At 36.0% G+C, this 23967-nt stretch overlaps 6 protein-coding genes across 11 annotated transcripts; 2 read left to right on the plus strand and 4 right to left on the minus strand.

The window, feature by feature from the left end:
• Positions 1-142: 142 nt before the first annotated feature.
• LOC105702931 (protein cornichon) lies at positions 143-2055 on the minus strand. The gene is made up of 4 exons (XM_012430893.2): positions 1938-2055; positions 1633-1701; positions 1107-1363; positions 143-708 (listed from the first exon to the last, which is right to left on the minus strand). Exons 1-4 carry the CDS (start codon positions 2016-2018, stop codon positions 684-686), a joined length of 432 nt encoding a protein of 143 aa, XP_012286316.1. The 5' UTR covers positions 2019-2055; the 3' UTR covers positions 143-683.
• Positions 1320-5260, minus strand: LOC105702930 (magnesium transporter NIPA2). Of its 4 annotated transcripts, XR_001104327.2 has the most exons (7): positions 4809-5260; positions 4400-4519; positions 4187-4329; positions 2832-4105; positions 2683-2732; positions 1633-1701; positions 1320-1363 (listed from the first exon to the last, which is right to left on the minus strand). XR_001104327.2 is itself a non-coding variant. In XM_012430891.2 (4 exons), the coding sequence occupies exons 1-4, from the start codon at positions 4906-4908 to the stop codon at positions 3371-3373; spliced, it is 1098 nt and encodes a 365-aa protein (XP_012286314.1). In that variant the 5' UTR covers positions 4909-5260; the 3' UTR covers positions 2491-3370. The 4 variants fall into 4 exon arrangements, 1 of the variants encoding a protein (XP_012286314.1); XR_001104325.2 differs by having other exon boundaries at positions 2683-4105; XR_001104326.2 differs by lacking the exons at positions 1320-1363; positions 1633-1701 and having other exon boundaries at positions 2491-2732.
• Positions 5261-5881: 621 nt separating this feature from the next.
• Positions 5882-9446, plus strand: LOC105702936 (gamma-secretase subunit Aph-1). The gene is made up of 2 exons (XM_012430908.1): positions 5882-6352; positions 6626-9446. Exons 1-2 carry the CDS (start codon positions 6120-6122, stop codon positions 7107-7109), a joined length of 717 nt encoding a protein of 238 aa, XP_012286331.1. The 5' UTR covers positions 5882-6119; the 3' UTR covers positions 7110-9446.
• A 24-nt stretch (positions 9447-9470) lies between these two features.
• On the minus strand, positions 9471-12587 carry LOC105702935 (mediator of RNA polymerase II transcription subunit 17). Of its 3 annotated transcripts, none has more exons than XM_012430905.1 (9): positions 12514-12587; positions 12276-12433; positions 11883-12065; positions 11415-11731; positions 11124-11336; positions 10839-11044; positions 10190-10762; positions 9874-10022; positions 9486-9696 (listed from the first exon to the last, which is right to left on the minus strand). In XM_012430905.1, exons 2-9 carry the CDS (start codon positions 12362-12364, stop codon positions 9486-9488), a joined length of 1941 nt encoding a protein of 646 aa, XP_012286328.1. In that variant the 5' UTR covers positions 12365-12433; positions 12514-12587. The 3 variants fall into 3 exon arrangements, with proteins under 3 accessions (XP_012286330.1, XP_012286328.1, XP_012286329.1); XM_012430906.2 differs by having other exon boundaries at positions 12524-12583; XM_012430907.2 differs by lacking the exon at positions 12514-12587 and having other exon boundaries at positions 9471-9696; positions 12276-12364.
• Positions 12588-13905: 1318 nt separating this feature from the next.
• LOC105702934 (cytochrome P450 4c3) lies at positions 13906-16884 on the minus strand. The gene is made up of 11 exons (XM_023432286.1): positions 16623-16884; positions 16193-16399; positions 15760-15945; positions 15629-15698; positions 15406-15532; positions 15239-15299; positions 15035-15147; positions 14852-14920; positions 14607-14787; positions 14353-14532; positions 13906-14224 (listed from the first exon to the last, which is right to left on the minus strand). The coding sequence occupies exons 1-11, from the start codon at positions 16774-16776 to the stop codon at positions 14061-14063; spliced, it is 1512 nt and encodes a 503-aa protein (XP_023288054.1). The 5' UTR covers positions 16777-16884; the 3' UTR covers positions 13906-14060.
• Positions 16885-17945: 1061 nt separating this feature from the next.
• Positions 17946-21936, plus strand: LOC105702941. Its single transcript, XM_012430914.2, has 4 exons — positions 17946-18000; positions 19946-20145; positions 21091-21234; positions 21379-21936. Exons 1-4 carry the CDS (start codon positions 17994-17996, stop codon positions 21463-21465), a joined length of 438 nt encoding a protein of 145 aa, XP_012286337.1. The 5' UTR covers positions 17946-17993; the 3' UTR covers positions 21466-21936.
• The last annotated feature ends 2031 nt before the right edge of the window (positions 21937-23967 follow it).

The raw sequence follows: 23967 nt of genomic DNA on the forward strand, positions 1-23967 counted from the left end.
CTAGGGTTAAAACTTAAAACGCACACGTTCGAAGATACGAGTTAGTATTCACAAGTCGGCAGAGTAGTATAAATTAAATTAATAATTGATTTGCTGTTTACTAAAAAGTTACATGAAATGTATCAAGTAATATTGACTGGCAGATAGTTCAATATCTGTTTATTAAACACAGTATGATAACTCGTATCCTGGTGGAATTCTTTGAAAATGTATTGAATTATAAGAAAGGTATGTTTTATTACTAAAATTTGTGTTTGCAATTTCATTGAATTGTTAAATATTCAATTCTATCATGTACACGTATTATTTCATTCGATATTGGTATTATGAAACTATCGCTTGTGTTTTTCTCACTTGACTTATGTCAGATATTACTGGGATTTACCGATATCACGAAAAATACTGATACCCTGCATTCAAGTTAATTTAAATTTCGAGGGTTCAAATATTGTAAACGAATTTTCAACTTAAGGAGACATGAAACATTAAACTATTTAGAAAACAAAAATTTCTATTATATTTATGTTTACACGATTCATCGCTTATGACGTTTATACAGAAATGGTCACTGCAGACAGTGACATTGACCACTGTTCATCTGCATCAATAATGACCCATTTAATCCATCATAAGGATTAAATTGTTTATGGTTGACAGTCATTATACATAGGAGCTACATTCCTTTAATGGATCAAGGAAGTGATCATTCTGCAACAAAAAAAATGAATTCAACACGTTACAGCTGAAAAATATTTGACCAATTTCTAAATAATGTGATTCATTAGAGATTCTTTATGATATATAATAAATAAAAGATATAGAATTTTTTAAATAAATGGACCTTTACGGAAACCATTTGTTGTCCAAGTAATTCATTATTACTGTACAAAGAACATAAATGAATATTTTATTCACAAGTGAAACTACTATTTAATTATCTTTCTAAAATGGAATGAAATGAAAATAAATAATGAAAAATTGAAATAATGTTAACTTGTCAGTCACTGGTAACGTTAATTATGTGTGAGAACGGTAAACCCTTTATTATAATAAGATATTCATATCATGAATTAATAAAATGATTGACTGAATAAAATAAAACTTACCCATAGAGGTAATAGAAGAATGAAAGGAGATAAAATGCCAACTTAACCCATCCTTCTCGATAACACTTTGTTAAATCATTGGCATTCATTATACTGGTAGGGTCATATAAACCAGCACTCGTCATCACTGGCCTGTTCAAATATCTGTTTATATGGTATGCAATAAGAGGGATGTTGAGGCATAAAGATAACCATTCTCCACTAATTAGGAACAGTATGTTAAAAAAGATGTGTAACCCATACTCTGGAAGAACTAACTGAAACATAAATGTCACATTGTACTTTCTTTATAGTACACCAATAAGGTCCACATCCTAAACATGAATTTTCACTTAAGGGATTAAATAAATTAAGATAATGCACATACAAAATACTTCTGTTAATTAACAATTAATAAATCATATTAATGTTATTTAATGACTGTTAAGGCATGGTATGTCCAATGAAATTCAAGGCAGCAGTAAATGGCACGTACTCTGACAATCTACGCCAATTAAATCTATCGACAAAAATGAATTATACTTACTGGGTTTAAACTATTACATTGATCGATAGGATCTTTGTATTCTGTCTTCAATTCATCGAAGCAAATTATCTGAAAACAATACACCAATAAAATGATTTTAGGTTAAATTAGAATGAAAAATAGAATTCGGATATACAAAATATAAACATTGCGCTACGTAAACATGTTATAAAAAATGACGAATTAATAAAACTTTGGTGTCACGATCTACGAGGTTATGTGACTTCGTAGGGGGTTTCAGTAAATTGGAACTGGCTATTGCAACTTGAGTGAGGATAAAAATTGCTCAAGTAAATTTAACATACTTGAAAAATTGAGAAAAATATCAAAAATGCGTCGATTATTAATGCTGCTATATAAGAAAATGCAGCCAGACTAAACGCCATATTGAACGGAGCTATTTTTCCGACTGCGCATGCGTGTACCTGTCTTGGGTTACGACTTGCATTTTAATTCAAAATTGATATTCGTTTCTTCATGTATATTCATGATTTCAAACATTCGAATGAGAAGTTTATATTCCTGAAATGAATTTTTATTTAATTAATTATTTGCATACGCTTGTATTCATTATTCGCATTGGTAATTACCGGGTCAATTTAGCCAGTAAAATGTATTAAAACATTTATCATCACTGAACGACAATATGTTAGATGATACCGAAATAGTATTTTACCGATTGCTTGTAACAAATTATAGTTATTTCAAATAAATGTGTACACTACTTTATATACATTTTAGCACTTAAATATCTATGTATTATATATACATAACATGTATAATGCTTTTTTAGTTATTGACAAAAAAAAATAATTTAGTAAACTAATTTGGTTTGATTCCGAATAAAATATCCATACATTTCTTAAAATCTTGTTTATTTACCATTTATTGTTGAAACATGTATATGAGTTATTTAAATCAGTTATATACTATAGTTTATTATAGCTTTGAGTATCTGTTAACAAGTATATTCTACAGCATTTTAAACATCTTTATAAATACTAGACTGTTGCTCGGTACATATGAAAAAACGCTGTTTTTTATACTCACTTTGATAAAACAGAATTTCAGAAGCGTGATCTATTTTGTGTGCGTAAGTTCTGAAATTAACAGAAAATATAGTTCTTAGATGAGCAGCTGTATACAATTTCGTGTCAATAAATATTATTGATGGCAAATGGTAAAATTTATGAAATTACATAGGATTTCCTTGGTTTTGACGTGACGCATCGGTGTAGTTATCATTTTGTTGAATCCTTAAAGCTGCTTTTTATTAAATATCATAAATAGACATTTTATAAATAATTTTCTACATTTTAAAATTCATAAAGCTTCTACTACAAGTTTCTACTTTTGTTCAAGTTATAATTAAAATAGCGTCAGTGCAAACTTATTATTAACCTTTGAACACGGAGCCATTTTGACATACTCGTATGAGCGAAATTCGTCTGACCGTGCAGGCAATATTGGACCAAACGTCGGACGCCTTTAGGCGCTCTTAGTAGCCAAAAGGTTAATACAGATTAGATCAATGGTTCCCACCGTTCTTGCTCATGAAGCCATGTTAGAATGTTGTATTCCCAAATTGAGAATCTTATGTTATAGATTTCTTTTTTAAACAATTTATATGCAAATATCTTTTTACGCAAACTACTATACATTAATTATACATTCTTTTATCATACTCCTGACTATGTACACATATTCGTTCATATACATTTATACATTACTCCATGCGTCATATTGTTCGAGTAATTCCTGGGCTTCCATACCCGTGTTCTTGATCGGACTCTGATCTAGTTAGTAACCCTTCATCATCTCTGGAATTCCACCTTGAATTGTGACTCCCTACTATGTGTCTCTTGGGATTGAATATTTGTTTAATATTGTTATAGCTAATATCAATGTCCCTGAAGGCGTTAAGAAGAAATATACCAGTGATGATCGTAAAGAATCCATACAATGAGCCTATAATGTCTTCAGCAGTCATATGTCGCCACTCTCGAAAGAGTATCACCGAAGCTATTATTACAAGTGTGGTAAAAAAGACATAATAGGTAGGAGTCACAATTCCAGTATTGAATAGGTCTAAGGATTTGTTTAAATAATTCATTTGAATCATGATGCAAACAATAATAGTGAATAGAAACGCCCATGTCAGCCAGTTGCCCATTTCATTGTTGACACCATAAAAAGTTTCTTTCAGAGCTAAACCAAGACCTTTGCAACTCATTACAGTTAACGAACCAATGCTGGAACAAAGAAGTATATAGACAACAATATACTGCTTTCCATAGAGCGGTCCAAAATGAAAAATTATAGATAAGCTACCGGTTATAATGAAAAAAACGTAACTAATAAATCCAGGATCTTTTAATTTTATCAATAGCTCCTTTAAGTTTTCTACTTCTTCTTCTTTTGGCGAATGTATTACAATCATAGTCGAACCTAAGATACACAGAAAACACCCAATCTGAAATAAATTTCATAAGATTATTGAGTAAATGAGAAAATGATGGATTACCTAAGTTTTGAAAATGTTGGGATTTCTTACTTTTCCAAGTAAATTCAATTTCTCGTTGAGGAATTTAGATGCTAAAATTGCCGCTACTAAGACACTTAATGCACCCAAAGGTGTAACTAAAGAAGCGGGAGCAAATGCATAAGCAGCAAAGTTTGCTGCTTCCCCAATTCCCACTAAAATATTATCATTTTTACACTCATTAATTAAACTTTACTAAGCTCCAGGAAATGTAAGTAAACTTACTGGATAATAAGCCAGCCCACCAAATCCATTGTCTTAAATAACCGAAACCACCAGCACCGGCACGAATTCCATACCGCTCTAATCTGATAAGTGCTTTTTTCTTAATAATAAAACTAGCTCCTGAAACAATGGTATAAATAATTACACGGAGCAGGTGTACACAAATGTTTGGAAGGAAAGATGAAATATAACTAAACTATTGCAAAATTAAAAAAGAGAAAGTAAATTACTTCCAAAATGTACCAGTTATGCTTTACCAAGTATGCTTTACGGGCATATAAATGTCATTCTCTTAGAGGTGTTTGAAAAGGAGTTTCACAATGCTAGTAATTTTAAATTATGTGCTATTGTCGAAGTAGTAATTTCTCGAGTGATTTGACATAAGTCTACCAAACGGACTGATACTAACCTATAAAACCGCTTGAGCTGATTGCTAACCCTAAACCGATGTAATAATTTTTCATGTTGTAAGGATTTGAGGTTTCCATTGTTGTATCCACTACGTCCATTGTCTTGAGTCTTGTTTTATCGTGCAAATCGTATGTCAAAACAAATATGAGTGTTTGTTTAAGGCATAGACAAGAAATATCTCCGTATTCATCTTTTGTCACGTAGGTTCTATCTTACATATGACGTCATTTTTGACCTGACAATGGGGGATTTGACAATATAATAACAAAGTTTCTTAAAATTGCAATACGTTATTTCATGCAGTCTTAAGAATCAGCGATTTCCCGATGAAACGATTTCGGTAGATTTCACTCTGTTCACGGGCAGGGTTCCGTGATCGCGTCCTGTGCTGTTCCCTGGTGGAGGATGTGGACGGCTAACGCACTTGCCCCCTGATACCCCCCCAATGGCGGCCCAATTCAGGGATCCTTCTCATCTCTGATCCCAACTCATCTCTGTGATAACAAACGTCGTTTAACATCTTTTAACATCACTTACCAACAAGTCCAGAAAGATCTGCGGCAATGAATCCATGATGACTTAAAAAAAAAATGGATCCTGTTGTGATCCACCTAAATCTGGAAAGGGGCACAAAAGAACAGGCAAAATAGAACATTAAAAAAATCCAGGAAGTCTGAGATTAGACAGCGAATAAGTTACTAAAAGTCAAGAATATTAATGGTAGATAGATCTCGTTAAATTGGCTGAACTGGTATTTTTCATATCACTAAGTAGGCAAAAATCCATTTCAATGTAGAATCGACAAAATATAATCGAAATGATCGTCTGCCGTCTCTTCTCCGTCAATCCTCACAAAGCGACACAGAAAAAAATAGCCAAACCCAACATATTAAATTAAAGCTTTTAAAGCCATTCTGCTTACTGAAAATCTGGGAGTGGGAGGTCCAATACGAAGTCTAGATATATATAGTCTAAGGTACGTACTGATTTCTACTTTATCAAATAAGCAATTTTGCAATTACAGTTCAGTTCAGGTGTCGTAGATGGCGAACATGTCGCCAGAATCTATCATTAGATGGACGGCGTGCATTTCGTTGATCTTGCTGGTTTTACAGTAATCAACAGTAACTTATTAATGGAATAATTAGTGATAATCTGCCAGTCTTTGTGGATATAAATGACTGTATTTAAAATCGTAATCCGTTCCGTGGGAAGATCGTACGAGGAGTTCAATAGCGTCACGTAACGCTGAATTAATTTCCGGCTGAGAATCGGAAAATCATTTTCACTACTGTTCAAGGAAGTCAAAATGACTGTCATGGATTTTTTCGGATGTGCTTTTCTGGCGTTTGGGCCACCCCTGGCGATGTTTACCTTCACTGTTGCTGCAGAGCCCATTAGGATTATTATACTAATAGCCAGTGCATTCTTCTGGCTCCTGTCGTTACTTTTCTCATCTGCGCTCTGGTATGCCGTTGTCCCTCTGCGGAATCACCTTGCGTTCGGCTTGGTGTATTCGGTGCTCTTCCAGGAAGCATTCAGGTAATACACAATAATCTGTTGCATTGCAATTCAAAGTAACCATTAACATGTATATAAGGGAGACAAAATGGCAGTTGTTTCAATAGTTTTATCTTATATGATAGGCAATATAATTAAGTGATAAGAAGCTTCGACAAAATTGATAATCGTTACTTTTCCATTTCATCTTACTTTAAGTATTACATTGATCGTATAGGATTACTCTGTTTTTGTAATTGCTAAATATAAACAATGATTATTTTCAGAAATTATACTCAAATATTCTTCTTGCAGATATTTACTATACTGGTTACTTCGGAAAGCCGAAAAAGGATTAGAAAAGGTTACCACAGTGCATGTTGCAGACAGCAGGCATACCTTTGCATATGTTTGTGGTATGGGATTTGGATTCATGAGCGGTGCTTTTGCGTTGGTAAATGTTCTCGCAGATGCAGTAGGACCAGGAACAATGGGTCTTAGGCAAGGAACGGAGTATTTCTTCATAATATCGGCAACTACCACATTATGTTTTATATTGCTTCATACATTTTGGGGAGTCGTGTTCTTTTCTGCCTTGGACCATAAAAAATGGATTCAGATAGCTTGGGTAGTTTGTTCGCACCTTTTTGTCTCTTGCATGACGTTACTCAATAGATATGAGGCTTATGCAGCCAGTATTCTGTCTGCATACATAGTTCTGGTACTTACTGGTGCAATGGCCTTCAATATCGCGGGGGGAAAAGCGAGAAATATAGCTCATTGTTTTATAAGGAAATGAAAATCGACTTAATACAATATAATGTAATGGCACTGAACAACACTATTTATATTCGCTGCTAGAAGGGTACAGTGAAATTGTAAGATCGCTGGTGTGGCTGTATCTTCACTTCGTGACTATATTAGTTAGAAGTGATCAATTTCAAGCAGTCAAGAAATTATAAAACGAAAATATTAAGCAGTTGGAAGTAAAGTCCAAAACCAGTGGCCTTTGTATTATCCAATGGTCAGGCTCACATTGATAAATCCTGAATGCCAGGAACAAGAAAAATAAGTTATGTTGGAGTTTCTTGTATTGATAATAATCACTATTGTTTGCATAAAACATGCACAATGTCAGCGTCTCTCCTGGTCATTTGATGAAATTCATTGAACATAATATTAACAATTTCTGATACCTTTAACCCTTCGCACTCAAGAGGTGACTCTCAGTCACCACTGGCAACTAGAATGGCAAAGTCCTTGAGTACAAAGGGTTAATAATAATTGCGTAAATAATATAGATTTTTCTAAGGCTCAACATAATTTTCAATATAGTGCAGTTAAAAACGAGTTCGTTATTGCAAAAACAGTTCTTTCTTAAATTTGTATCAAAAATGCGTCTTCTTTTGAAAAATATCTTAAATGTGTTTAATATTTTATTAATAGTAAGTACCTTATGATAACTACTAGGTATGTTTCGGGTATTCCACATTCTATACTCTTTAATCATTCGCGATGTTTCCACTTAAAATTTAAATTAAGCTCAAGCAAATGAAGTCTGTTTAATTATTACATGGAGCTTTTTTTAACTTGACATTTATAATCACAGCCTTTCAGTAGGCAGGATCATCATCGAGGAACCTTGTACTTAAATTTAGCTTAAACTTCAAGTGGAGGCAAAGTATCTTTGTAAGACCTAATTTCTTTAAAATGTTACCTTTAATTATTACCAGTTCTTTTTTGTAATCGCTAATCATGCTACTACAATATTAAAACTAATCTCTGATAAATTAAACAAACTCGTTCAAGCAGAGAGTTTGCTACGACAAAGCCAAATACATAGTTGGATAAGTGCGCAAAAAATTTCCTACCGAAAAATCCTAAATGTATTGTCGATAAACAATAAAAAATGTGTATAATACATATGGATGTACACAATGTAATAACTATTAAGCGTTATGATACATTTTCATAATGACATGGTTAGTCGCTAGACCTGCTACTTTTAAGCCTGAATTTAAATTAAACTCTGACCATCAGAACGAATCACAAAGTGGACACTAACTTCTAAGGAATTGTTAATTACTTTTTGTACCAGATGTCAAGATGCGTTGACGAATTTAGTCTAGATGATTACTAGATGAAATATAGATTTTGCAAATCATTTTGTGACTTACATATTAAAAACGAACTATCGTTAACCTTGATACAGGTAAAAAAATATATAATTGCATTTAAAAAGTAATAAAATAAAAGCCTTTTTTACGAAAATTACACTGTTCACTTAGATTAGTAAATTACTGCCGATTAAAAAACCTTAGTATGTAAACTATATTCTCTTTTCATTAATCGTGTAAAAATATAGCGCTTTTTGATTCTTTTTTATGTGCTGTGACAAAATGGTCTCTCCATGTTATATTCTATTTTGAAAAAAGAAAATAAATATATGCTGGCGCATCAATATAGTGTACTGCTTGTGCTCTCTGCTTTGTATGCACAAAAGAATGGCATTAAGATTTCTTTAATAGCCACCTTTGTTAACTGGTATTTCCTATTTACTCTGCTTACTTTTTATATCGGAGTGAATTTTGTCATGGAACTTGGCTCCATTGGAAATTAAGTTAGAGTTAAGTTACAGATGTAGATGAAGAAGTGAGGAATTAAAAGATTTTAATGTTGCCTTATGCAGATGATACGGAGCAAATAGCCAGGACTTAGTACACCGAGTGTCGCCCACTTGTTAAAATCTGTTTTTTACGAACATTAACATTTTTGTATCGGCGATATATCTTTAATGTAATTTATTGAAATTTCATTGTTCCCGAATATCTGTTTTTGTAAAGAACATATGCATAGAAAATGGTAATAATTTAAGCTTATGAATAATTACATCATCTTTTAATTATTGCAATCTATAGAGATGCAACATCTCATCAAATACCTTCTACAAACTTATAAATTACATCATTTAACTTGTAATGTACAGGCTAAGTCTGTGGCTTTCAGAGGTACCGGTTGTAATCGCTTCTTCAACTTATATCTCTCTAGTTTTAAATCGATTAGGTATTTCACGATAAACAGAGTTCGTATGTGTAAACAAAATAAACAATTTCAATAAATTCCTTGTCTGAATCGACACTCTGTGTAACAGCCAGACTTATGAGAGAAAACTTATTTATGAGCTCGTCAAAGAGGCCATTAGAAGTTCCATCTTGTTAAGGAAGTTCTTACCCTCCATCTTATCCCATCGAACCTCTTTGAAAGAACCACCTAAATTTTCCCATTTCCTTTCACGTACTAATTGTCCAGGGAAAAAGTCTTTCCTAGGAGAATGGGCGATGGCCACTTGTACTCCGGTCTGTGGTTCACATCTTACTGCTATCATTCTATGAACATGATAGGAACATAAAGTATTCATTACATTTTAGTCTATTTTGCAATGATGTATGTCATATGTATCAAATATTAGATATGAATAGTAGAGGTAGTTTCATTTTAAATTGTATAGTGGATCCGTTAATCATTCATATGGAAATAAAAGTAAAAAGTGATTATACAATTACCTGTCGCCGATAGGTGACGCCAAGATGCAGCTGCTTGCATTACCTAGTGGTTCCACTGCCCCCAGACCAAGATGCGAACTATTAGCTAGGAATTGCCAACCCATGCATTTGGCCAAGGCTTGAACTGCACTAATTTGGTGTTGATAAATCTGAAAAAATCGATAACAAATTAAATGCTTAAAATATAGTGTACTACATTTTCTCTTTCTCTTTCTCCCTCTATAAAAAAGCAGAATATATCCCTAGTATTAAATCAAACTTTGCTTTCTTTATACACCCCATGAGAAGATAAAATAGATGAATTAATAGAACACACCTGACAAAAAATCAGGTCCCTTAATTCCTGTGGTTCGTAGCTCATGTGCATAACCCGGCCATCTCGACAAACACATTTTAGCGATTTTTCTCCTACATGAACCACCAAAGATGTTCGGCATACTGTATCATAACCATGTGTTAATATATTAATCTTCACACAAGATTGCGTTGGCGAATTTAGAGCATTCCAGTGCGATACAATTAAGGGGTCTTTGACCTCTTTAGCTATAGTGTCCAACACATATTCAGTTCGCAATCTCATAAAGAAATGCTGTGCTTGTTGAATAATTTGCTCAAGTAATGTCTGACTTTTGGTCATTTCAATTAATTCATAACGATCTGCTGCAGTAGGACCAGCCAGACATCTCCGTTTACTTGGTCCAAGAGGACCAGATGAAGGATGTGGGAATGGATGATGAGTATTTTTATGATGCACTTCTCGTAACAGTTGATGCAAAGAATGTTCCAAAACATGATCGTGATCAGTTTTATGAGGCGGTGGAGCTGCAGGTTTTTTATCATTGCCTGTGCTATGGCACAAACCTATAATGAGTTGAATCCCTGGAAGTACCTGTTCGAAAAATATCACATTCATTTATTGTTGTGATGGCAATTACAAAAGTAGTATAATAATAGATGATATGTACCGTTGCCATTATTTGATTTCCAACAACCATATGAGGTATAGGTGCACGTAAGTGTACGGCTTCTCTTGCTAATTGACTAAATAATTCTTTACAAAATAAAACATTCTGAGCTGCCTCCAATTTCTGTTGCCAGTGCATATCTGTATTTGAGCTGTTTGCACTGCTATTTAATAAACTGATGTTTGCACTACATAAATCTTCTTGATCTGAAATACACAATCGGTGTAAGTTTTCAATATATTTTGCAAAGTATGACGAGTTACAAATACATTCTAATAAAAATACCTTTTTGACAAAGCACCTCAATATACGCAACACCTTGTAATTCACTGGGAATCGTTACTCGTAGTGCAGAGGACTTGGAATTTGAAGGTCCATGAGACTGGCCAGGTGTAGTAACATTGGGATTTGGAGAAGCTGGAGGACTACTGTTAGGTTTTTCTTCTTCTTCTGCTTTCGTAACTTCAAACATTCCAGTTTGTGTGTATTTTGATCCAGCTGTCATTAAAATTGAATTTCATTTTACTTACTAAACATTAAATTACAATAGAAGATATAAAAAAAATTTTTTTTTACCTGTGCGATAACTAAGATCTCCAATAATGGAATTTGATACCTTTTTAAGGCGCCAGTTTTGTCTAAGACGTAACAATTCAATATGAAAGTCAGGTGTTGAACGATTTCTAGCTAGTTCATTTTGACAATTTTTTAATCTGTCAGCTCCCATAATTAGAACTGACGCAGCTCCAGCCAATGCTTTTTTCCTAGCATACACTTGAACCATGGGTTTTACTTCGGCGGGCTCTTGTGGTACTGGATCTAAAACCATGTACCTTTTCTCTTTCGCTACAGCAAGAACATCAGCTAATACACAAACTTCTGTTAATGCATTTCTGAAAGGCAAAGTTGTTATTTTTAATATGGTTATAACAGTCATATTATCATCGAATAAAACATTCTTAATTGATACTAATTTGAATTGATTTCATAATTTCTAATGTGCCTAGCTATATATGAAATTGCAGAAAGGAATTTGTTTCTGACCTTAATTTATTTCTAACACTATCCCAAGGCCATAATGAAGACTGGAAGGATGCAGGATCTTTTGCTTCTTCCTCACTTTTTTCACCATTTTCAACTTGCTCGGTCTTAACGTCATCTCCATTTGCTTTACTAAAGTCAATCTTCTGAGCGATTTTGGCCAAGTTTTCGGACAAAGTAAGAGGTCTGTAGAACACAAAATGCTATAAATAGTTATTCGAAATATATCTGACATTCAGCAATTAATATAAGTTCACCGAAATGAATGTAGTATTCAAATTTCATTATTGGTATGCAATTTTTAGGTTAAAACGTAAACACTAGGTGTAACATTTGACTGATCACAATATCCGATAAAACCGATTAAGTTTTATAAAATATGTGGATATTACTTACGCTTGATAAATTTCCTGTCCATCATAAGTAATCTCCTGAATCTGATTCTCAATCGGCGCCTCTACGGAAATATTAACTGAATACGCCATTATTCTATCAAGTCTCAGCTGCCAGATTTCACAACAATCAACATATTGAGTACGCTATCGTTTGAAAACCTAAAAAGAATAACTACTAGAAAACAATTTGAGCGCATGCGTAAATAAGAAATGCGAGGACGCTAAAATAAAAAATGCACCTGTATGCACCTCTCAATTTGATTTACAGGTGAGATGGTTGGTTGGTTGGTTATTGCTTATGGCTCTAGAGTCTTCACCGCGCAGACTCTATGGATGCCAACTTAATTTCTAACGGGGCTAAGAGCCCTGTTCAGTTAATTTCTGGTTTCTTTTGGTGGTTGAGTTGGCAATTAAGTATCTTTACCGACTGTTACATTTCTATGTGTGCTTTTTGGCTGTTGCGTTTAAAATTTTGAAGATTTTTCCATTGCCTGTTTTGATAATTTGTCTTATATCCATTGTTATATCTGGAGCTAGTTTGCATAATTTGAGGATTACTTCATTTGTTTCTTCCTGTGTGTTTGAGCAGTGGAAGAATAGATGATTTGGATCTTGCGTGGGGCATTGACATTGCGAGGATGCTATTATATTTTTCCTAAATAAATGAGCGTTGGTACGGGTGTGATTAGACTTTAATCAATTAATAAAAATTATTGTGTCTCTTGTCAGTCTGGAATTGTGGAACCATGATATATGCGTTTCTTTTTTGTGGTCTTCGAAATACTTAACTCTTTTCACTCTGTCTAACTCCACTAATTGTTTCCAACCTTCTTTCTGCATTTCTTTTTTAAATTCTGGGTATGAGTGGTGATATCGTATTTTGTCATAATCTATTGTTGTTTTGTCTTTTGCTGTTTTCGCTAGAGTATCAGCCCTCTCATTGCTTGTGATACCTATGGGATTAGGGATTCACATTAATATGGTTTGGTTGGAAGTTTGTAGTTGTGCAATCGTTTCTTTGATTTCGTATATGCTGCTTTCGTAGTCCCCCTTTTTATCAATTCCCGTGAGTGTTTTAAATACACTTTGGGAGCCTGAAAGGATGATTGTCTTTGTGATTTCGTGAGTTTTAATGAAAGTTAGAGCTTCCGTATTTGCGCTCCCTGAGCTAAGATCAAAGTACAGGTGAATGTAGAACCTGAACGATGCAGGTGAAAACTATGTTCTAAGAAGTGAGTGCTCGCAACTTATATGTGACAAACATTCGTCAGTGACATCTAGCGCGCTCTCTGGGAACTTGAATACTTTTTACAGAGCTATCTAATGCATACACCCTGAAGTATGTCTTCTTCTTCCCACGCCACGCTGATACCCAAAGTTACAAACAAGTTCTTCCTCATGGATTTATAAGAAATTTGATGGAGCATAAAGGTAGATATTAAGCTACCTTTTCACTCGTTTCGCTTGCTGCTTGCCGCAAATAAATTAATTCTGCAATGGATGTCTGTAATGCGCGGATATTAGAAATGTGGGGTCATAGATACTTTATTTTTGAAGTAAAAGGATTTCGGAATGTTTCACCGAGGTGCATGTGCTATTTTGCCATCTCTGAATTTAATTATTCTTTGACGCACATTTTCCGTGTTACTCTGCTCACTTTAATTTTTAAAAATCTGGAAATTCAGTACTGCACAAACATCAAACTTCTAGGCAAATGAGTGTTGATAGCTTAGATGCGTATTCAGGACTTGATACAAGTCGCTGCGTTGGATAAGTGTACTGGATTTTAAAATTTTCGAGGCGATATTCTGATGTGGAGGCCACCTTTTGCTCTCAGGACGAGTTCCCCTGTAACGCATACATCCTCTCGACGTTCAGCCGCTTCGATTCTGTACTTTCGTAATATCCCAGAGATAATTGCCTTTTCTTCTAGTAACGCGAATTTCTGCCCTGCAAAGACATTTCCTTTTGTATATATGTTTCACGTTTCAAGTTTTCATTAGCACTCGTGTAGAACGAAGTATTGCAAACAAATGAGTACAGATTTAACATCACATTATTATATATCGATTTCATACCTATGCAATTTCTCGGACCGGCACTGAATGGTATATAAGCGTATGGATGTCGGCCGATACAATTTTCAACCAAAAACCGATCTGGATCGAATACTTCTGGTTTTGGGAAAACTTTTGGATCCCGATGTAGCATTGGCACAATTACCATCGCCGTCGTGCCTTCGGGAACAAGATATTTTCCTTGAAAATGAACATATGAGGCTAGAGTGATTTTCAGGAAATTCAGAGATCTCTCAATTCGATTAAGGATTCACCTATTTGTACATCTTTTGCGATTCTTCGTGCAAGAAAGGGAACGCTAGGGTACAATCTCAGAGACTCCTTGATACACCTCTCCAAATATTTCATCTCCTTCAAGTCTCGTAGAGTACAACGGCGGTCGTTATTATTACTTGGATAGCCGAAGATCGTTACCAATTCTTCCACAACTTTGTTCTGTTGGATTCATTTTCGATTAGATCTTGGTTTGGGTCGAGTAAATAATGAAAAGCCTCTTTACCTGATACTCTTGGTGACATCCCAAGAGAAAGAGTGTCCAACAGACTGCTGACGAGGTGGTGTCGTGGCCCTGTAATGTCATTTTGGTAAATAAAAATGCTTACTTAATGCCTATTTACTCTTTCCTTCCAGACGTAGCGTTAGTTATTTTAAAAACAGAATTTTCACGTTGTTTATAACCAACCTCAAACATGAATGTATCGACCTCCTCGCGTATGTCTTCATCCGAAAGAATGGATCCACCTTGGGATGCTTCGATTAGTAGATCCAGAAAGGCTAGTTTCTTCTTCCTTTCTGCTTTAACAATAAAATATTAGAATCCTATTATTAAAACAAATGAAAAAGAAAAAGTCATCGGAAAAACACCATACTAATTTTTCTAAATCACCTTCGACGACATTGTTGTTCTTACACTCATCCTTGATTTCCAGTCTTCTCTCGGATATCACCTGTTTCATAATAATTTTTAACATTAATATCCATTTCTTTATAAGAACGGGCGTTTCTTCTAACGTATTCCTGTGATAATTATGTATTTAAAAGATATTCAAGAACCTTTTTAGAAAAGCCATGCAAAATTCTAATGCACTCCTGGTGTTTCCGATACAGAGGGGACAGTCGAAACAGAAGATCTGGTTGGTACCACAGAGTCGTCTGTCTGGTTTGTATGATCCGTCCAATGCTGAAAATATTTCTACATTTGTCTGAGAATGTTCCCTTTTAGGTTCGAAATATTCTAAACATTATTAAATGTTTTCCAGAGAATAAATCGACTTACTCGTACACGGCGCGAACGTAAATGCTATCGCAATCGTTTTGCGCGAACACCTGACGACCCATAGCAGTTTCTAAAGGCAATCTGAAAGTTAGCTTGTAAAATAAAGGTACAGATTATCAGAAGCACCTTACCGCAAATAATGTCCAGCGTGCATAGCGTCACGAATGGGAATATATTGAAAGACTCTTTTCCCAATTTAGTCGACATTTTGTCCACTAAAATCTCGGTCTGTTCTCCGAAAATTTCGACAAAGTCTTCCAGAATTTTGAAGTGAAAAGTTGGCGTAAGGATCTTCCTTCTAGTGTACCACTTGTTACCTGTACCATTTTTAACCGGTCATATTAACGTTATAACTTTTACGGGGAATCCACTAATTACTTGTAGATTTGATAATTAATTATATCCTCGGGATAATATATTTCAAAATGTATTTGAAAGCATTACAATATGTCAAAATAGATCAGAATTTTTTAAATTAAAAGTTGAGTTAGATCGCAGATCAATTTTTAAGGTCTTGGAGATATCTGAGTGATTTTGATTAAATGTAAAGATATAAACGTATACCGTAGCCAGTAAGTAATCCTGAGCCGAGCCAAGGTCGGAGGTAACGATAGTCCGAGCTTTTATTAATATGTTGATTACTTCCAAGTATCGGTTCCACGGTGGAAGCTTTACTAACGAAGACATAAGGCCTTTGGCCCAGCCAAGCTTTATTAATTCCATCTCGATGTCCCCATAACAATCGCATGGCCGTTAATCGTCGAAATAGTTCTGAAAAAACACGTCCAATCTCTAAATTACATCTCTACATTTTTCCGGAAAGGCCCGAAGAATATATCGAACTATTTAAAGGCCTGACAATAGTATGATACAATTGCGTATACTATTTTTATCGATTTGACTTGTTTGAAATAGTACACAAAAAATCTTATCAACTTTTGGGAGTGAAGATTACCTGATAATATTTCGAAATGTTTATTCTAACTGCACTCACCGTCATGATCTACGTAGAGTTGAATAGTGTTCCCCAAGATGGGCAACGCAGGGGGTCCCGGTATTTTATCCAAATACTTCCTGAATTTTCGTTTCACTCTCCACCAGCGACAGACCCACCACCCGAATAAAATAATTAATAACCACAGACTCATTTTTTTTTACCCGCAATAATCCAAATTCATACGATATTAAGGGTGGCCGAGAGCATTGTTTTCACGGGCGGTTACCGAATTTCTTGACTACTACGATCAGGTTTCATAATGGAAGGACTTCGAAAAATACATTGAGAATGCCGTTCGCGATCGAGTCGGTACGTCGATTAATTTCGGAGCAATATTGCATCGACGGGTATTTCGCTTCGTCAGCCGGCGATTGTCCTACTTGTGTCGATTCTGCTACGGCATAGAGGAAAAGGCGCACAATTCTTCATTAATCAAGTTAAAGAACGTCTATAGAGGCTTTTAATGCTTTGGACATGGCCAGGGGATATTTGCAGTAGAGGAAAAACATGTTTACCAAATAATACCGCTGTATAATGACGCCGATTCTTTTATTTTATAAAGCAATTTTTACATAGGAATTCATCTGGTATTCTTTATAATTCTGTTATTATTTAAAGTGTGGCTGAAATAGATCGGTAGACTTTAGAAATACAATGTGACATTTTTTAACGTAACATTCTGATGACATCTAATTATTAATAAGAAGTATTTATTTTTCGTTTAAATGTAATATCAGGAATCGGTAAGGAAGGAATCAGCTGTTTTGAGGTGGCAGGAATTATCTCGGCGCCTCGTTGAACTGCAAAGAGACGGTACAGGGTCGGTACAGTGTAACGACGAACTTGGTAAGTCGGTAAGAATATTTATTGTAAGAATTTCAATGAAGGGAAATATATTTCCATTTGATTTCTCATTCAATTTATTGGATACATTTAAATTTATATTGAATTATAAATGCGTCCAATAGCTCTAGCTCTTAAGGCATGTGGTGATGTGAGAAGCTTGAAAGTAGATGAATCGTTAAAAATTATGAAAAATTATACATTTAGAAAATTATAATGTACTGATTAAGCTGTTACATATGTAATTTACTTTAGACAGGAGGAATGTATTGGAAATTCATCGTCCAGAGATATGGATTTAGAATACGAGAAATAGATTCAGATTCTCGAACGGTTTAAGATATCCCGAAGTTGCGAGTCGACTGTTTCATCGTTGCGTTCCGGGAAGCCCTTTACTTGGCTTAGTAACAAATCAAACATTTCAACGTATGTGCGATAAGATAAAATGAGTTCTTAACTCACCTGATATACCGAACGTGGCTCATTTTGCTCCAAAAGTTCACCTTCGTCTATCCGTTCGGAAACATGTCAGGTGAGTGTTGACCTCTGACCGTAAAAATCGCTAATAATCGGCATAAAGTGGATAAATTATTATGAATTCAAATAAGCGTGGCAACAAATCTTCGAGTGAAAAAAAAAATGTTATTTAAAAAACGATATGTTAATCAGCGCACGTTATTCGGCACGTTTTTCGATAGTCAAGGAACTCGGTAGAGTTTCGAGCGAAACACATTTTCAGGCATTTTACACGATAAAATGTTTTCGTCATACCCTAGATTTAAAAAAATTCATCTTACTACCCACAAACACATAAACTTATAAAGGATCTGCGTTGAATTTTAAACAGGTAGAATTGGATGCGAATGAAACGAAAAATTTCCTTATACATAAGTCGACTGAGAATCGAAATTATTGGCTTGCCATCCAGCGTTCAAATAAAAACGATAAAGTTGTCGCTTTAAGCATCAATACTTATCGCATGTTATTGACTTTTTTCCCGTGTCCAAGGTCTTTCTTTTCGGGTTATTTAATTCGCGAGTCCTTGAGGAATATCATTACTCCAGGAACGAATTTCGAAAGTAGCACTCTACATAAGTTTGAACATGGCCTTGTTTCGCCGTCAGAAGTAGTTGGTCTATTTTTATTTTGCAATCGAAAACCTCCATTTATGGATTAATTGGTACAAATATAACACGTCAAGGGAATAAACGCCGCGGACGTTAATTCACATTTTAAATTATGCGCGTTTAAAGGATCGCGTTAAAACGATTATTTCATCGCTCGTTGAAAGCTCGCGTTGCCGCCAGGATGACGAGAAAGCGACGAAAAGACATTACGAGGTGGCACATTTATTTCTGCCGCCTACATGTCGGAAAAAGAAGGACGAGGAAAGGGATGTGCATGAACCGGCGGTGCGAGCGAGAGGTGCCAGAGATCGGGAACTTGCCGCACCCATGTGCTCCTTTAAATGAGCGCAAAGAGCAGGCGGAGGGAAATATACGAGCATGGAGTCGTGGAAACTCAAACGATCCCGATCGGGTTACTAAATTTTGGTAAATGGACATTACGTGGCCGTACCCCGGACGCATTGAAACTGGATGTTCAATAGGAATAAATCACTAACTTTCCCCGCCTGGTTAACTTTCTCGTTCTCACTAGCACGTGTGGTACGACTCCCGATGATAAGTAATATGAGCACCATCAATCATTAGCGAATCGCGTGTTTAATGATTCCATTCGGATAAAAATACCCTTTCGGTACGTTCACCTCCGTTAAAGAATAATATTTCCTCCAGCCTCATTACCATACAAAAATGCACTTTGAATGCTCATTTCTTCCGACGCAGCGTAATTGCGATTTGTAGCGGTAAACTTTTTATCCATTTTTTACACCGTTTAATACAGTAAGCAGGGATTCGAAGGCAAATAAGGAAAAGTTCATGCCGATGAGAGAGTATTTGCGGAATATGGCAGATATGGTCGGTTTTCATTTCTCCCTTCCTCCGACCTTCGAATTCTCTCACGTAGGAGGAATATGTATCGCTTTTATGCACTAATCGCGCATTAATTCCAGGGCCACCTCGGGTCTCTCGATACGATTTATCACCGAATTATTACACACGTATGACAAAGGGGTGATTCAGTCATAATCGGAGCAACATTTTTGCATGTGTTCGTCTCGGCGGTTGATATGTCAACAATTATTCGCCCCTGCGAACTGCAGACGTTTATAGTCGAGCTCGACGACGAAGGACTTATAATTCAAAGCGATAATTAAGAATCATTAATTTCTATCATCACGTTATGTGTCATCAGAGTGGGGACATGTGGCGGTAAAATTTCCAATCGAGAGTCTTTTACCCGAAACTTACCGAATTTATTAAGAGTTTACGCGAGCGTGCATTGATACAACTGGGGTTCGGGTGGGAGCCATAACGGGAAGGTTCATAAAACTTATGCATTTCTTTCGTATGTAGGCTACACGTGGGTACCTCGCTCCACCGGACGTTCACTTCCGGAAACGGCTGTTAGCGGAGGTCGCGATGTCGATGGAAGCACCATTTACGTGGGACGAGCTTTTCACGAAGGAGACATGATCCCTGCCAAAGTGATACCCGACAAAGGAGTCGCCTATGTCTCCTGGAACGGAGAAGAACACGCGAAGCACGATTACGAGGTAGACATTGACGATGTATTTTTCATAATTCTTTTTTTTTTGTCAGCAAGGCTAAATCATTTTTTCCAGCCATTCTTTGACCCTCGCAACAGCCTTTCACCCTCGAAGTCGAAGTCGCGGATTAATAATCTAACGACGTTAACGTAACAGTAAAATTCTTTTTCATCATGAATAATCCGCCAGTCGATATAGGTTTATCTTGATAACGGGGATTTAATACCTAAAGTATATAGAGATAGTAGAAGGCTTTTACGTGAAACTTAGGCAACACGCTACAATTATACCCTGTTACGTTAATACTGCTCGCTAAATTCTACTTTCCGTCGGTTTCCCCGATTTTCAAATAGGAATATAAAGCTTTCAGTGGAATAGGAGACGGGCGTTTTGTTCATGCGCTTCGTTTAAGATTTATGTGCCGACAGAATTCATGACGATATTGTACTGTCAGGAGATTTTAAGACTTCTGGGAATGTTATGTTCCAGCGATCGATGTTTAGCGTTTCAAGAAAGCGCAATTCGCATGCCCAAGTAATCTAAATATTTAACTCGGAAATTTTGGATTCCTCGAGACATTCTTTCACTAATTATGACACGGGTTACGTGGACGTATTGATAAGTAAAGTATTAAATAAGTGATTGCGACAACCTCGATGTTGCTTCACCGACCACCGCGGGTCGACGTAAGTGTTCAGACCTTATACTTATGCTTTTCGTAACAACCGGTGGTAAAATTAGATCATCTGCTGATAAATGGATTCGAGGTTCAAAGAACTGTTTGCTCGACCATATCCGCGGATTATCTTATCGAAACAAGTAACAAAGTACACCGTGCACCGTGGGGTTTGCGAAGGTTACTTTAAACATATGCCGAAGAGATTCGTAGGTTTTTTCGATATCAGCGCTATATTGACGACTTTATTGCTAATTATCGTTCTTGTGTCGCAGGTACTCTGCAAAGGAGACTTTGTCTGGGAATTCTGCAGCAACGGCTCGGTTCCAGAGCATGCAGTGATCGCTGGTCAAACTTCGGATGGAGAACCTTTGTACGTCGGACGTGTTCTCCACAATGGCTCCCAAACCATCGGCAAGGTACTCGTTGCTAAGCCTGATAGACGTTTATAGACGACCAAGGAATCGATCGATTATACCACCTCGTCGAGTGGAAATCGCTTAAACGTTGCGTAATGTCAAGAGATTTTCTGTAAGGCATTAATCAGATTTTTCTTTGTCCAGGTCCAAGTAAGTCACGGATGCCTGTACATTCCCTTTGACGGCGAAGAATTGTCCTTCAAGGACTATGAGGTTCTCGTCCTCCATTAGCCATTTCGAGCGAAACTTCGTCCGGTAAATTCGTTTCCTACCAATGCTGCCTGTAAAGCTGGGTAATTAGAGCCCTCTAGATTTGTACCAGAACGGAGTGAACGCAACACGAACGGCAAATGAAACAGAAGGACGTCGTGTGGAATTACACCCGAGGAAAGATTTTCATACCGTGGGTTCAATCCTTCGGAAAAGCTTCACCTGGAGGATTTCAACTGGTCATGGTTTTGGCGCTGGATAATACACGAATAATACGAATTGATAGAATCGATAACGAACTAGATATCAGATTTCGCGATCCTTGTTCAATACACTTTCGTTGTAACAAGAGATGATTACGGTTGCGTAACGCGTTTATTACATCATCGAATACTTTGCCACTCACGAGTTGTTTTGTACATTCATATCATCCCTTCCATCTACGAGTCGACGCGACGTAAGAGTTAAATAAAAAGTCGTAAAGTATATGGACATCATGTTATTTTTTTGAACATGCTATATTCATGATCCTCTAGATACGCGAATAATGTTGCCGCTTATTGATATAAGAAAATAAAGTCGATTAAATTTCCTCCTTAGTTTAACAACTTTTAAACTTTGACAAATGATTTCCTTGTAATCGTTTCGATATCCATGAGCGATTTCCAGTTGACGTAATAGCTTCACCTTCTGGGTATAATTACGGGATAAGGTGGTAATTTGGTGCCGCCAGGTCCTATTGTTAGAAAACAATGATATCTGAATATTGTAAACATACGCGCACGACGAATGAAAGTCAAAGAAGATGTATAACCTTCACTCATGAGAACAAATCACATAACTTTTCCGCAGAAGCACCATTATCCTTTATTATCGCTCAAGGCAAATGTTATTAGGTATACTGCTTGGCTAAATCACCGCGAAGAGTACTAAAACTATGCGCGGAGCTCGCGTAATAAATACCGGGCACAAGAAAATTTTCACGAAATTTTTTCACGGGACACGTATGCTTTATCGATGACTCATTTCGCAAGTCAGAAGAGAAAGGAGTTTACACTCTTGCTTGCATCGAGAAGAGCCTTACGAGCGAATGCAAATTAAATACATTTTCACTGAAAATTGACGATCCTAAGCCGTAATTAAGCATAATAGTCGACGTATAATTAAGGCGGAGAAGTTTTCCCAATAAAATAGCCAGAGTATTAGGTATTTTCAAGCCATTTAGAAACATTCATTTACCGTGGCTAAATGTACCCTCCGGTACCTCCCTGAAAGTCAATAATATAGTACAATAATTATACGACTTCAAACAGATACTATTATCTAAATCCAGTTTGTACATGGTAAAGATCGAAACCTTCCAAACGATAAGAAATTCCTTGTAGTTGGACTTCGATTGTTCGAAAGTTTAAGTCAATGTTATTGATTCTTGAAATGTAGATGATTGTTGTGGGGTTAGGCAGAGTTTGAATTTTGAGAAAAGCTCGAGTCTTCGAGGTGCAGAGCTGTTTCGAAATCGACTTATGAGCAGCTGTATGTGATGTGGTAACGCAGTGGGATCTGGAAAACACTTAAGACAAGGAAACGGCTTGTGCAATCACTTTTTCAGGGAGTGAAAATGGTGAATGGTGAGTAAATAAGACCAAATCAAACGGCCTAGAAGCGATTCAGCTCGCTACGCGTACCTACTGAGGCCGTGGGTTAAATTGCTTCTACATTTTGTACAATAATTGGAGGAGTTTTTCTTCTGGGTGGATAATGACATCTTTCGTGGATTTGAAAGTGATGAAAACTATACGAATAAGCGGGGAGCGGGACAACTAGTATGTTCATGTACTCGTTCAAAATAGTAAGCGACCAGCTCTAATTTGCGCAAATTTTTGCGCTACCTGAAATTGCAGACTCCACGCAGCCTGCAACGCGAAATTATATGTACCAAAGTCATTGCTTACTTTAATTATTTAACATGACTTGATAGAGATAAAGGTCGACACTTGACGTGCCGATAATAATTTTATGAAATGTACTATTTCTTTAAATATTGAATACAAAGACAAAACTAATTGTTCAGTAACTGACGAAGTAATCATTGAAACTTGGAGGGCTGGTCTGGAAACTGTTAGATCTGGTCAACTTGACGATTATGTCATAATTGTATTTCTTTATAGGAATTTTGTAATCAGTAAGCGATGTAAATGTGAAAACTTGATATCGGCCCCTAGCGTAGAAAATAGCCGTGAGCAATTGATGCAAAGGTGGAGAAACAAAAAAATATGTGATATAAGTCATTTTTTAAGTGCATAGGACAGAGTCCTGTACATCATAGCAATTCACCTCCTTTTTTTTTCCGCGACACTTATTACAGGCAAAATTTTCCGTTGCCTAGCCTCAGTTCTCAAGCGAAACCTGTTTATCAGCCTCTATTTTTATCGGCATTAACCGTTGTTACGTTGGAGCTTTTTTGTTTCTAAAAACTACCACTATGACGAATCATGTCGGTAAAATATTACAAAATAGTACGCA

The sequence above is a fragment of the Orussus abietinus genome, unplaced genomic scaffold, assembly GCF_000612105.2.
Source record: "Orussus abietinus isolate OABI.00-Male unplaced genomic scaffold, Oabi_2.0 scaffold287, whole genome shotgun sequence".
Taxonomy (NCBI): Eukaryota; Metazoa; Arthropoda; class Insecta; order Hymenoptera; family Orussidae; genus Orussus; species Orussus abietinus.